Source organism: Centruroides sculpturatus, unplaced genomic scaffold, assembly GCF_000671375.1.
Source record: "Centruroides sculpturatus isolate CEXI.00-Female unplaced genomic scaffold, Cexi_2.0 scaffold26, whole genome shotgun sequence".
NCBI classification, from domain to species: Eukaryota; Metazoa; Arthropoda; class Arachnida; order Scorpiones; family Buthidae; genus Centruroides; species Centruroides sculpturatus.
Window position 1 is genome coordinate 1,168,489 of NW_019384653.1, and position 16,429 is coordinate 1,184,917.

General features: G+C 31.2%; 1 protein-coding gene across 2 annotated transcripts in view; it reads right to left on the reverse strand.

Annotated features, from left to right (window-relative positions):
• Window positions 1–16,429, reverse strand: part of LOC111626354 (dynamin-like) — a 116,909-nt gene that overhangs the window by 25,575 nt on the left and 74,905 nt on the right. For both annotated transcript variants that reach the window (XM_023369702.1, XM_023369703.1), the window contains exons 12-14: window positions 11,249–11,300; window positions 6,605–6,718; window positions 3,395–3,504 (exon numbers count right to left, since the gene is read on the reverse strand). In XM_023369702.1, coding sequence (XP_023225470.1) covers window positions 3,395–3,504; window positions 6,605–6,718; window positions 11,249–11,300 — 276 coding nt within the window. The remainder of the gene's footprint in view (window positions 1–3,394; window positions 3,505–6,604; window positions 6,719–11,248; window positions 11,301–16,429) is intronic.

Here is a 16,429-nt window from a genome sequence, read left to right on the forward strand (position 1 = left end):
AGATTTACATATTTCTGTAGAATAAATCAAAACCCATGTAACTGACATAACTTGTTAAACAATAAATTAATACAGTTATGTATTAATTTATTGTTTATTTACTGAATATGGCTATGTATACAGAACATTATTTTCATTAATTAATAATAATAATAATAACTTTGTCAAAAACTTTTATTAATAAATCAGTCTTTTTTATGAGAACTATCAAGAATGTTGCAGAGTTATTTATTTTTACAAGAACTATTACCGTGACATTTTGAGTTGCATTTTAAGTTCTTTGAGAGACATTTGCATTTTTTATCAATATAGTATCTTTTACAGTGACACATTATAAACCTTGCTTACTTCCAGATGTTGATGTGGATGCTGAGCAAAGTGTTAATAAAGTTGAGCATACATCCTGAATGCTAATAAAGTTACTCTCAGAAATTGTAAATTCGTTACAAGCATAAAGTCGATCAAGAAGACTTTCCTTGTTTCCTAACTGGTAGACCTGATGGATTAATGTTCATATCAACAGCTAAACATTTCTGGGAGCTGCACATCCCCTATCAACATCAGGCATCCTAATTAAAATATTCAAACCAATTTCAACTGCAGGAAATTTTGAGTTGGGTAGTGAAATCATTTTGTGTGCCTATTTCTCTAGTGGTCAAATATCATGAAAGCCACGATGCAAATTTTGCTTTGTGGTCTTTTTGAGTTAGTCACAACACATTTGCGGCTGTTTTTACGAGTTCCACAACACAAATATTGCGTTGTGGTCTCTTTAAATCATCCACAACGCATTGTGGACATTTTTTTCACTCAATGAGCCTCAATGAGCATTTTTGTTCTTTGAGCCTAACATATATTTTCATTTTCATAAAGGGGATGAAGACTCGGGACTACTCATTGGTATTGCCCGAGTGTGAAGAAGAGTAGAGGAAAGGTAGTTAAGGGAAGAGGCGAAGGGGAAAGAGTAAAGCGAGATAGGAAAGGGGATGAAAAGGAAAAGTTTCATGGGCGCCCAGCCTGTTTTATTAAGAATCAAATGAAACATACAGATATGGCTCCTGGCCATCAGATACAGACAATAATTGCAATATTTACAGTATGTACAATTGAAGACAGTTTGATTACACGTAGTTTGAAAACAATTTTAACCGAAAAAACAGAAGAACATAAATNTATTACGACGCAAAATATATTTAAGAGTTTACGACTACTGTGCCGGGTGAGACGTTGTTGAAACAAAAAAAGTTATGCATTCCATCACGTACATAAACAGTGTCGTAATTCGCCAGTGCAAATCAGCAAATTCGTAAAATTTTTGTTTATTTTGAACAATCCGGATAATCGAGGTTCTACTGTACTTAAAAATTAGTACAAATATTAACAACAAAGAATTTGTCCAATGCTATAAGGAAAAATTAGTACAATTTTAATAGTTTTTCAAAAAAAGGTTGTGTGATGCTTTTAAATCCTTTTCTTTTTTGTTTTTACATTCAAAAGTGGACGACAGGATGACCGAGATGATTAAGGTTTAAGTCTAACAATATTGGATCCAGGTTCAAGTTCGGGTTGGAGCCTCAAAAACTTTCAACAGTTATTTGACCTGGATTCCCTCGATATTCGGTCATCCTTATGGTCTAGAATCTAGATGGAGTCGTGATCAGCATAGAAAAAAAGGTTCTCTTAGTATATTCACATGACGGAATTAGAAAGCCATTCCGAATGATACTTTTCTTAATCTAGTAGTTGATGCTAATACGAAAATACGTTGCGAATATAACTTGTATTTCTGCATAGCTATTTCTACAATAGCTAATGGTTTTTAGTTTTTCATTTTGTTCCAAAGAGTTGCATAGCAAATCAACTCTTTGTACATAATTAATTAAATACAGTAAGACCCCGCTTAACTCTGCCCCGCTTAATGCTGATTCGATATAGCGCGGTCTGCTCAAAGCCTAAAAAAAAAGCTCAAAATTTACACTGATTTAAATTATTGCAGCATTTTATTGATTCGTACATAATACGATTATTTATGAACACAAACCAATCAGAAAAAGGTGGCAAAAAGGTGTACTTTCTTTAAATCTATGTTTGTTTGGTACAATTTTGGAAAAAATATATCATCATGGATGCCATAGGCAATATCGGCTTCACTTGGCAAGAATTAACTGATAAATGCATGAATGAAGTGTGGAAGAAGTTATGGCTGAAGGTATTCAAGAATTCTCAACAAGAAAAGCCTATTGCTGTATTGTTAAGTTGATCAAACTCAACCTAATCAATACAGCAGGACTAGGATATTGAGGAGTTATTGCAGATTTCTGGTGAGAGTCTTATCAACGATGACTTTCAAGAACTGGCAGAACAAGGAATCCATGTAGAACTGGAAAATAGTGATTCTGAAAACAAAGAACCCAAAAAATTTCTCTACAGATTTCCTTAGTAAAAGTTTGGTAATGATAACTGAAATCATTGATCAAATTGTAGTGAATGATCCAGATTTTGAAAGGAATGCAAAAGCAAAACCAGGCATTTTGGATGCGATCTTCCGCTACCAACATTTGCTTAAGGAAAGAAAAAAGTGACAAATGAAACTGCACAACTTTATTGCAAAAAAACAAAAATTTCAGAAAAGTCAGGATCTTCGGGTACGTTCGTAAAGTCGAACGAGTTAAACGAGAATGACGTCATCGTTATTCTTATTTCGTTAGACTTTTCGAACGATTCGTTTAGAACTAAATGGCTGTTTCTAAAATCGAAGATACAAATGTTGCTAATACAGCCTTATCCGAAATATTTTTCTTAGATTGCTTCGGGTGGACAGTTACTCCAATCATTTCATCTTTTAATTCACAATTTAAACACTCGAGTAGATTTAGAAACATCAATATCGTCAGGCGCCATTTTCTTAATGAAGTAAACAAACTCTTTCCTTCGTGAACTTCATTAGAGTTTCGTTCCAAACGTCATCACCGCAGAGCATGCGCACTGAGCGAGACTACTACTTTTCAAACGATTCGTTACTAACGCGTTTAACTCGTTCGACTTAACGAACGTACCCTTCATCACAAAAAATGAACTATTAATATAGAAAAAATGAACTAATTAATATATTATTATACATTTCTGTGTGCATATGTTTATGTGTTATTTAACATATATTATTATACAAATAAATATAAAAATAACTTAAAATTAAAATAAAATTTTTTATTTTTGGTTGTGTGTTCCCCTATCCCTATTTACTGTTTAACACTGTTTCATTTTAGTGTTTTGTTGTCTAGGAACGCATCTCCCACATTAAGCAAGGTCTTACTGTATTGACAATTATAATTATTAAACCAATTTAAATGCATAATTATTTTTAAAAAATTCATTATTAGAAATTAAATAAAACCTTTGATCTGGATTGAAGAGAGCAAAAGTATGTCGACGAGACATAAAACCTGGATCAACATCTTTAATCTGTAAACCATCTAATTGCAGCATGTATTTCTTATCTCTCTCCTAGTAAAATTATAAAATTTAAATATACTTATTATAAATACAGTTTTTAAGAAATTATAAGTTTAATGTATTAAAACTATTGTATTTCAAGATGTAAATTGCAATATATGGCAGTTTAAATTCTGGGAGGGAAAATTCAAGTAACAAAATCCAAATAATAAAAATTATTTTATTTTTTAGAATAAGAACAAACATATTTAAAATCAATAAAAAAAATTTATTACATAAGCATATTTAATGTATTGTATGTCGTCTCCTCAATATGCTGTTTAGATTATTGAATCACCATTTAAACTAAATATTGTCAAATTTTTGAGCTATAATTCTTGATTTTTAAATTATCAGAAAAGTAGTTTTTCCCCATGTATTATAATTTAATTTATTAATTGCTTAAATTATTTATAAATATTAAATTTAACATGAAATGGCATCATCATCTATGTCTGTTTACAAATCGTAGTAATAACTAATTTAAAATTCACAATTATAATAATAAAAATTTGACGATACAGGTATCCCTCATATAACATGGTAGTTATGTTTGGATAAAGTGCCATGTTATGAGAATCTGTGCTGTACAAAGGACTAAAACAAAACATGAAATTACGTTCCACAAGTATACTATTATTTTTTGTTAACAAGAGAAATATGTTTATTAAAGCAATCATAATTAACTATCACAATTAAAAGTAATGTATTACAGGTTAATATTAATTTTAGTTAAATGATACAGTGGTGTGCCGTCATTGGAAGCGGTGGAAGCGCCTCTTGCTTGTATTTTCTAAAAAATAAATATATTTTAACGCATTTTGGATTAATTAAAATTAATATTTTATTATAACCGCATTATGTATCTTATTACAAATTTCTATACTACATGTGAGAAAAACGATAAGATTGCTATTGTATATTTGAATATATATTCATATATGCATATTCCCAACAGAAGCTCTGTACTGTCGAATATGGGACAGCTTCTAGAGTGAAAATATTTAAACAGTGTAAAGCAGCCAGATTATAGGCATTTGTGCATGCACTTTACAGAGCACCAACCTCAGGCAACTTAGTTGGTGGAAGCTACACACCAAATTGCTTCCAATTATTCTATCCAGGACTGGTTCTGGGCTGTTAGCAGCCTGTCTGCTAGATATTTGGACACCCTCGCCCATTATGTGAATCACGAGTAGATTTATAACTTAACCCAACTGACAGGCGTTTACTAGTATGTTTTTATGATAATTCTGTATAGTTAACAGGCGTTTTAAAAAAAAATTCATTAAAATATTTGATATATTTATTCTGCTTTTATTCTGTTCTCCCATCTTGTATTACTTACAGATTTCAATGTTAAACTAGTGATATTACAATTTAGTATGTCCCATCTATAAGGAGATACAAAAAAAAAGTGTACAATTTTTGTACGATGTTAAAAAAAAAATAACTGTTACTTTGGCAGCATCATTTACAACTAAATTTAATGAATGAGACGCACAAGGTACAAAAAAAAAGCTCTAGAATTTATATTCCTTAAATTTACGATTTATGTATCCATTGTCATAAAAATTTGCCTTTCCACTTCTTTCCCAAGACTACAAATATTAAAGTATAAAGTAACCAGATTCAACTTATTTCTACTTAACAAGTAGTTAAATAATTAAGAGATTAGGGAATTAGCAACATAAATAAAACCCTGCTGAAAGAGCCAGAATTTTACTTAAAAGCTTAGCTGAACCAATCCCTAGCAGAGTACAGTGGGGACCGATTTCTTCGTAATATTAGATGTAATAAAGACAAATTTTTCCAGTTCAATGAGAATGACCAAAAAGTTGTAAATTTTGGATATTTCTGAGGACACATGGTCATAAAACGAATTAGTTAGAAAACAAATGATGGCTAATCTATTAACATTAGTAAATAATATAAAATAAATATTGAAAATTATAACAAGATAATTACAGCTAATAGATATATTATATCTAAATTAATAGATGTTATATGTTTTTTATCAAAGCAAGAATTGGCATTTAGAGGGCATAGTTGGAATCTATTGAATCTAATAACAGAGGTAATTATATTGAACTTCTTTATTTATTAAGTATGTCAGATAATCTATTAAAAATACATTTACATAAGTCTACAGTTTTTACTGGCATCAAACAAATGAATACGAATGGACCCTAGACCATCACTGACGTGCAATTAACTGATTGCCCCTGGAAGTCAGCTTCTTACAGAAACACAGCTTCCCTATCATCAAATGTCACAGCACGCCACTGAACGAGGGCATTTTCTTTTTTACAAAGTATCCTCATCTCCTGAGCTTTTTTGTTGATCTTCTTCAGGTATATCAGCAACATCTTCATTTTTTTACTCTTTACCATAAATTTTTTTTATGTATGATAAAATAAAAATATATTATTAATCAAAAATTTGTTTTAGTGGGTCATGCTTGTTCAATCAAAGACAGAGTGATTTTTTCCAGAATTTTTGTTGGAATACCAAATTGTTCAATTTGGAAACAGTTCAAGTAAGAGATCCTGCTGTATTTCATTCATTATTTTTATGAATAATTACTTATTTACAGTTAAAAAACCTAAAAATGTTTAAATAAACTTTGTATTAAATATGAAGATTAATCTATAAAAACAAAACACAGTGACAGTCTTAAAGAATAAAATCTGAAAGCAACAACAATGGCACTTGATTGATAGGAAAGCTAGGACAAGGAAGAAAAAAATTGAACTGACAGTTTTCATTAAACCTGATGAATGGCACAAAACAAATTGAAAATTTCAATATTCTAAAATACATGGGCAAATTTGAGATAATACACATACTTATCTGAATAAAAAAATATCAAATAAAGGAGTTTGTACTTAAAAGTTGTGAAATTTTGTACAGAGGTTTCCCCAATTTTTGAACTGTGTTAGAGTGAAACCATGTTGTAGAAGTATTGCATTGTATGAGAGATACCTGTATTTGATTTTTTTCATTTAAATATATTTTGGGCTATTTACGTATGTCCTAATTAATTATTTATAACACATAATAACTTAATTTCATATATTTACCAATAGCAAAAAGTAGGATTAGTACTTACTTCTTCATCTTTGAACCAAGATATAGATTCTGATGTTAGTACAAACCAATAATCTCTCGAACCACCTTTCATTATCCCGAGATTATGAATACACATCCAACCTTTACGAATAACCTGAAACAAAATAATTAAAACATAAATCACCAATCTTACATTTTTAACTAAGAATACACAAATATTAAATTATCTTTATGTACAGTACCTAATTCTCTGTATATGAGAAATAATAAAATATATCTACTGCAATTATGGCTTTTTTTACTTTTCACCAAAAAATATGACTATTTTAACAAGGGGTAAATGCATTTAATTTGAATAATATTGTTTAAATTTATAGACGAAAATACTGAAAAACTTCCAAGGAAATGAAAGCCTACAATTTACTATTTAAGCAGATATTTTTATTAAAAAAATCACACACATTGTGACATAAAAATGTAAACTTCATACAGTTTCATTGTATAAATTTATGGTTGAATGATTTCATTATAAAATATAAAATTAATCCAATAGGAAAAACAATCTCTCATACGAATGTTTCTTTTTCTTAATTCAAAAGTAAAATATATTATACAATATAAAGGCACATCAGTTAATTTTTCAGAATTAAATCTCAATGAGTAGTAGTCTGGAAACTATTTTGAATACTCTATATTCTAATAAATAAGTTGGAGGAAAAATTAAAATATGAGGGGGACCCAAAAAAACTGAACTGAGAGCATGTTGCCATTTGTAGACGTAGTAGAGAGTTCTCCCGTTACATGGGGTTAGTAGAGACCTTCACAAAACAGCTGCGCAAATAGCGTCAGTTTGTAGGTTTACGTTTGAGTGTAGTGTTGTGTTTCTCTTACTGTTATTTTGTTCCGCCTGCGAAGTTCTGGGTGTCCTTCAACATCTCAAAACGATGAAAACGTTGAAAAAATCCACCAAAAAAGTGTTAAGATGTCTGCGAGAGGATGTGTGAATGAAATGCCCGGAACTTTGGCGATTAGGTGACTAGTTCCTTCATCATGACAATGCCCCTGCACACACGGCCTTACGAGTGACCCACTATTTGGCCTCTCGGGGATGGCCTGTTGTTCCCCATCCTCTGTATTCACCAAAGCCAGCCCTGCGCGACTTTTTTCTGTTTCCGAGAATGAAGAAAAATCTAAAAGGGAAGCATTTTTATGATGTGGAGGCTGTAAAAACAGCTTCGCTAAGGGCACTGGATGATATCAAGGTTGAAGAGTTCCAGAGATGCTTCAAACAGTGGGGAAAAAGACTTGACAAGTGCATCGCATCTAATGGAGAGTACTTTGAAGGTAACTGAAGGAATTTTGTAAAAAAGTTAATAAATAAAGTTTTTATACAAAAAATCTGGTTTCTTTTAGATCCCCCACATACACTAAAATAAAAAGTAATACATTTAAGTATTATGAGAAAATAAAACAATCATTCATATTATTAAATACGACGGGTGTTCAAAAAGTATCAGACCTTTATTTTTCCCGCGTAAACCAATGATGCACGGGAGGTCTCTTTCGGTGGAGTTGTGGAGGGGACAGTCATGCACAGTCCTGAAATTTTTCCAGTTGCTGGCAGTCGACCTATGAGTGAGGACGTGTAGTGAGCGCTCGTCTGATTCCACTAAGTTGGAAAATGACTGAACAATGTGAGCAGCAATATTGCATCAAATTTTGCCAAAAGCTTGGTGATACCCAAGCAGAAACCATTTGCAAGATTCAGCAGGCTTTCGGGGATGATCCTCGAGGCCAAAAAAAGCGCAGCAGATCTGCAGCAATGTCAAGGTCATGTTGACAGTTTTTTTTCAACTCCCGTGGGGTGGTGTATTGTGAGTATGCACCACAAGGCCAAACCATTGCAAAGGAGTACTACCAGGACGTCCTTCATCGTCTTTGTGATGCTGTGTGAAGCAAACGACCGAATCTGTGGTCAACCAGAACTTGGCAGCTCCATCATGATAATGCACCCACCCATTCTGCGCATCTGATTTGGACTTTCATCGCCAAACACAACATTTCTGTGGTTTGTCACGCTACGTACTCTCCTGACATGGTTCCGTGAGACTTTTGGCTATTTCCCAAGCTGAAAATGCCGCTAAAAGGAATCCGATTTTAGTCAAGAGAAGACATCATGCGGAATGCGACGGACCGGCTAATAGCCATTCCAAAAGATGCATTCCAGCAGTGTTTCCAGCAATGGCAGGAGCGCTGGGAGAAGTATATACATTACCAAGGAGACTACTTTGAAGGGGATTAGGGTTTTGTACTTCAAAATCAATAAATGTATTTTTGCCGACCAAAGGTCCGATACTTTTTGAACACCCCTCGTACTTTCTTAATATTTAAATGCAGAGTGTTAAATATTTGCGATATAGTAAAATAAATAATAATAACATTTAAAATGCTTATCCATAAAAACAAAATAAAAGACAAAGAAAAAATAAACAAAAAAAAAAAATCAAACTTTACCTAATACTAATAAAAGTCTCAATTTTTCTTCTCAAAAAATAAATACAGGTAAAGATTTTATATTATTTGTCAGTGTGTAAGAATGCAAGTATGTATGTGTAAGAGCAAGTGTGTTTATGTTCACATACATGCATACACATATGAAACCTATAAATTTAAAAACCATTTCAAGAATGAAATACATTTTATTTAGGATCAAATACTTTAACTTTAAACAGGAAGCACTTGACCTAAATACTATGAATAGATATATAACTTCTGAACAGAGTCATTACAAACAGTGGACACACTAAAATGTTTGTATACTGGAATTACACAGTACTGAATATTTTTTCTGGCCTGGCAGGTTTATCTTGAACAGGTTTTTTAAAACATAGAAAATCACATTGTTCAAAATAATTTTACCCATTAGGCAGGCTTCCATTTTATTCATGTTCTGTTTTGGACAGGTTTTACTGTATATGTAATGGTATCACAAACTACAAAAGTATATTTTTTAATTAAAGCACCAATCACTTGCATTTATTAATAATATAAGATTACTATATTATAATTATATTGCATTCAGTTTTAAGAAAAATCATCATTGTAATACAGGCTTAACAAAACTTACGCAAATGAAATATAAAATAGGAATGATAATTGACAGTTTAATTCAATTGATCAATCAAAATGTTTGCTGCTAAAAGTGTATTTTTGCATATATATATACACTAATACCTCGACTTATGCGAACCCGGAGTTACGCGATTTTCAAATCTTGTCGATTTGTCTTTTGTTTGAGCGCCACGTAACTCTTGATTACTCACTTCCCCCACACTATTGTTCAGCTTACATGTTTGGACGTGTCGCACAGAATTGGCACATAACTACAATTTATTTTGTGTTATTAATTTCTGTGTTATTATATCTATGGAGACTTGAGAGAATCTATATGGTGATTTCTTGTAACCGTGAATGAATCAAAAGACAAGATAAGATTAACGAGAACATTTATTAGCTTACATACATCTGACTTGGATTTTACCCAAACTGCAAAATTATACCCCGACTTACGCGAATTCGACTTAGGCAGTTATTGCTTGGTCCCACCTATAGTGCAAGTTTGGGGTATTACTGTATATATATATATATATTCACATTAGTTACATAAAATATCTATTACTGATCAACAAAGTCTCTTAGTTGTCAACAGAAATAAATTGGAACAGTTAAGTTTCTATATAAATCATTGGGGAAACTCATCCACATTCAGTGTTTTCAAAATAATCATGATCTAAAGATAACGCTAATTTCATAAATTACTAAAACAAACTTAATAATTGGTTACTGATATTGGTTTCAATTGGAGGATTAAAAATAATTGAACCTGGTATTATCTTACTATTTAATTCATTTTTCATACTAATTGTTTTATACAACTGCTTTGAATTATATAATGCAGAAAGGGCCAAACGTTAATGAGCATTATGTAACCAAACAGATTACAGTTGTCCCTCTATAGTCCGACATTTTTTAATCCGACATGCTCAGTAGTCCGACGCACCTCCCGTCAAGGTACCCATCCCCATTACGTGTCTGCTTGCACAGAAGCATGTTGCGATGTGAATCTCCCCATCCAATTCTTACTCGATGACACACATTTTGTGTGTTTTATGTGAGCAGTTCTGTTCGAACAGTTGGAGTAGAGAATATTGTAAGTTACTGCTAGCAAAACAATGCGAAATATGTAATTATTTTCGGTAATCCGGACACTTTTGGTAATCTGACACACCTTTGGTCCCATACCTGTCGGATTATCAAGGGACAACTGTATTTACAATAATCTGTTTGGTTACATAATGCTCATTATTGTTGTCATGATTATTGTAAATAATTTGCTGCAATATACATAAGGAAGCTACAAGTAATACATGTTTTTAAACAGTTCATAAATAATGAGAGTAGTTTTCAACAATAATAATATACACACAAACAATACCATTTATAAAAAATTTAAAGATAATTGAACTGAAAATGAAAGCACATCATCAGTAAATGAATTACTTTTATTTCATTTACGAGAAGAATAGAAAAAGATTAAGCTATAATTCAACTCAATTTCTGATCATTTCTAGGTTAAATATAAATCTTGAAATAAGACTGATACATCAAAAGAAAAAAGTTTTACCTGATTTCCAAGTTTTCTCTTGCCAGTTGTTGCTTCTGCTGTTTGTTGAGCACTATAAACAAAAAAAATCATAAATTAAAAAAATTTAATATTCAAAACAAAATCTAGTACTAAACTGAATCACTGATTTAAGTTAACTCATCACTGCAAGTATCACCTACTTGCAGAGGTACTATGGAGGATACTTGCAGTAATGGTCAAGTTAAGAGTGTATCATGTATATTCTGTTCATATGTTGGCATACATGACTAAATAAAGCCAAATAATCAGTCATATTGATTGAACAACTACAATGTTCCTTTGAAACAATAATATTAGTTGTAATTGTACTATAGTTGTTCAATCAATATAGTTGATTTATCTAACACAAAGTAAATAAAAATTTGTTTATAGTATTTTTCTAATTTTTAGAATGAAGTGCTCCATTATATTGAAGTTTTATGAAATATAGAAGTATCATGAAGAAAAATATTATTTGAAACTACAAATTATTATTTTTTTGATGTAACAACTTGAATGAGATGTCACTAGATAAAATAACAAACTGCTAATAAATATCTATGTCAAAGGCAACACTTAAGTTTTCTTAGAAATATACAAATCATATGGTTCTAAATAATTGAGGTGAAGCATTAGTGAAGCCTCTTCTATGTGGTTTACAGAATTCTGTTTGTTTTCAAAATCTGTTTGATTGCTTTTGATTAAACTTTACCATTTTCCATTAATTGTGATAAAGAATCCAAAAATGTAATAAAAAGTGGGGATCTATAACTTTATTTTTGAGATATAAGGTTGTAGCCCGAGCACGCACAACAAAGCAATATCGCACAAATCATACAACTTTGTCATTGCATGGTTGATAGCATGCCTTCCATGAGCTTATAGAAATTGAGTTTGTTGTCAAAGCTAATTTTGATAAAACTTTGCCATTTTTCCATTAATTGTGACAAGGAATTTAAAAATGTAATGAGAGTCCAAAAATGAACAAAACATAAGAACAAAGCAATCGCCATTGATTGCTTTGTTCTTGGATTGCCTCGCCATTTTGATAAGTGCAAGGATCCTCTCTCTCTCATGATCAGCAGGTGCAAGGATAGTCTCTTTTGTGCCTAGCAAGTGCAGGAATTGTTTCTTTCTTTCCAGCTCCATTTCAATTCTATAACAATATGACAAAATCATGCAATGTCCTAGTTATATTGTTATGTACAGTACAATCTATATCTTTCAATTGGTTAGTTGCACATGCTTAGAAAAATCAGTTTAGCATGCAATTCTATTTAATAAACTCCTGCTTTAATACATTTAGTAAATAATGCACAAAAACTTTCAACTAATAACTATCAAAGAACAAACCACATTCAACATTGTCATTAATTAGTCAGAACACTTTACTTGAATATTATATTTCTATGAATAGTATATGACTATTTACCCACCAAAAATTTATATAAAATTCATTAACATGTAAATAAGAACATTTGAGTAAGTTTTAAAAATCCTACAATGATATATTATGCAAAATATCACTTCTCTAGATATGTGCATTGTCCTATAAGGCTGACAAGTTAGAAAGATATATTATGCCTTTTCTAGACACTTTAAAAAGTAATAACATTGTAACCTTTCTGATACTCTAGAAATTTTCTAAATAGAAGATTGCTAATTTAAATATTAACAAACAATTAATTATTAAATCAACTAAATAAATTAATTGCTACTAAGAAGTCTCACTTTCAAACTTTTCAATTGGACTGTTCCTATAAATCATTAGCATTCATTTTTACAGAATAATCATAATATAGTTTGATTAATTAGTCAATAAATCAATTAAAATAAGATATTAAAGAATGATTATGGATATTAAACCCATAAAAAAAAATTGCATCAATCATACAATAAATATAACAATCAAACTAGTCTCTTGCTATCATATGTGTTTCATTCATTTGCATTTTTTGTAGCCTGTGATGTTACTATTTAAATATTTGATTATGATTAAGTTTGATCAAGTAAATTTAAAACATAACACTTTAAAAATTATACTAATGTAATAAAAAAAATTTGTGTAAATATTTACATGGGACTCAATTTTATTATTCAATTATATTACATGACTCAATTATATATAGTTATTTTTTATTCAATTTTTAAATTTATAATCTCATTTTTTTATTTTTTAAAATAATATTCACAAATTAAAAAATATTTTGTAGTTATAAGTTATTTTCACCAAAAATTTTTTAAGTTAATAAACATATGTCATAAATAAAATTATTGAGCTCTTCAGATGCAGACTGTTTCAAAAATCCCTTTACTCAAAGTTTGTGAATTTTTTTACAGAAATTGGAGCACCCTCTATGAAGCACTGATGTTAGAAGCATGAATATAACAACATTGGAGAATTCTCCTAAGCCCATGCACGTGACTTTGATTTACTATTGCAATACATAGTGAGAAATCATATGTTTCTGACAGACAGTGTAGGATGTCTTAAAACTGGCAGATTGTGCTACTTGAAGAATATTTTAAATATTTTCACTGCTGGTTTCAGCAAAACAGAGTGACATGTCACACAGCAACAGAAACTATGGCCACACTATACAATTTTTTTGGGAACCATCTCATCTCCAAAAATTTGTGGTCACCTTGCTTGCCAGACTTAACACCATCCAATTTCTTTCTGTGGAGCTATTTGAAGAATCAAGTTTACAAGAAAAACCTCCACACATTGAATGAGCTGAAAATAAACTTTTAAGTGGCCATAAATTAAATTTCTCTGCAAGTGCCATGACATGTAGCACAGAATATGTACTGCCATGTGACCATGTACCACAGGTTGGAGATGGCACTTCCAGCATATGTTGTTAAAGTGTGTAAATACTTTTATGTGTATACTGAAGTTTTATAAACAATTAAAATTTATGTACTTGTAATCTGGCTCTTGTAATTATTTTTAAAACTGAGTAAAAGGTGTTTTGAGGCATCCTGTAATATACACCACACACCTCCAAACTGAATATTAAAAGTATGACAATTGAATGTAATTTGGAAAGTATATATGTTAGGCTCAAAGACCGAAATCACTCAATGAGCAAAAAAACCTACAACAACACATGGTAGTTTCAAAACGGCCACAAAGCAAAATTCGCATTGTGTTGTAAAAACGGCCACAACGCATTGTGGCTAAGTCAAAATGACCACAAAGCAAAATTCATGTCGTGGCTTTCATGATATTTGACCACTACGTGTTGTAGTGATTAAGAAAAGTCATAACACATTCTGAACGTTAGCTGATGCAACCACAATATAGGATCATATGACGCACAGTGGTTTGTAACTTTAAAATATGGATTCTAGGCTCAAAACATTTTTATTTACAATTTTTAATGCTGAACAACATTAGTTTTACAAGTTTTCCTAGTAATTTAATTTTCATACATCAAAAAATTCCAAAGAAATAAAATATATGAAGAAAAATACACATTTGTTTCTTTTATTTTGCTAAAAAGTGCTAAAGGTCTAACTACATATACTTGTAGGTGCTTGATATACTATACACGATAAAATAAAAATCAGCTGCTAAAGTTAAAAACCACTGTGCGATGGATTTATTATGGTTAAAAGCCACCACACAATTTGGACATTAACTGATAACGAGGTGATGATAAGAAAATAAACCTTTCTTTTTCATTATGATTTATTTATCTTCAATCATCTTATATAAGCAGGTAACAAAATTATTCACCACATACAGAAATTTAACTTGGTTACTTTACAACATTTAATTATTCATGCATTTTATGTTCTTTGAGCAACATTTGCATTTTTATCAATACAGTATATTTTACAGTGACACATTATAAACCCTTGCTTACTTCCAGATGTTAACATGGATGCTGAGCAAAGTGTTAATAAAGTTGAGGGTATGTCCTGAATGTTAATAAAGTTACTGTAGAAATTGTAAATTCATTACGAGCATAAAGTCGATCAAGAAGACTTTCCTTGTTTCCTAACTGATAGAGACCTAATGGATTAATGTTCATATCAACAGCTAAACATTTCTGGGAGCTGCACATCTCCTATCAACATCAGGCATTCTAACTAAAATATTCAAACCAATTTCAACTGCAGAAAATTACCCTAAATTGAGAAAACTCTCCGAGCTCCAACTCAAGCTTGAATAAAAAAAATAAGACAAACTATTCTATTACGCAGATCCCTGTACTATTATTGTGAAATAATATTCAGAACAATTCTTAATTCATTGTTTTTGAAAATTTTAATAACTAAAATGTCTTAGGATTTTTAGGCTTTATCAGAGGTATTAATTTCCATCTGATATGGAGAGTGCCAATGGCTCAATGGCATGAAAGTTGAGAAAAGCAAAATCCTACTTGGATGTAACATACAGTAATACCTCGGTTTTTGCTGACTTTGGTTATCATCAGTTTCAGATTTCACTGATTGTTTTCGGATGGATTATTGACGAAAACCGAAGTATCACTGTACAGCAGTGTTTCTCAACCTCTAACGAATCGTTGCCCCCTTCACTTCAAAATTCTGATGCTGAGGGCCAAGGCTAACGCCAAATTCGTACTGCATTGAACAGACTAGTGACTAGTATAATGTTATTTGTTTAATTATTGTATGATATAACAAATAAGATATCTAATTATTCTTAATTTAATACAATGTTTTACTATATCGCCCAGAAAATTGTTTTTTGCCCCCAAAAATATAAATTGTTACTAATCGCCCCTTCAACATGGAAAAACGTCCACATGGGGACAATATCGCCCCCTGTTGAGAAACATTGCTGTACAGTGTACTCCCATGCACCTAGCATCAATCTGCATTATTTCTTTAGCTTATGTTGTCCTATCCTAAAACCTTCCAATTATACAGAAAAACAAAATGGTTTTAGGCTAAAACTTTTTCCAGCAAAACTTGTGGAGTGATGGGTAATAGCATCAGAATACAGAATAGTTTTACCCTAGATTTACCCTAAATATAAGACTACCTGAAACATTACTCTGATAGGTTGAAATTACTCTAGAAAAGGGTAGCTACCATAGAAACAGCAGCACTGGCCAAGAATAAACACAATACAAACTCCGCAAGTGTTTGCAATGTGCCCATTGACAAGTCACAACCTATCCTTCGTATCGTGGTTGCATCAGC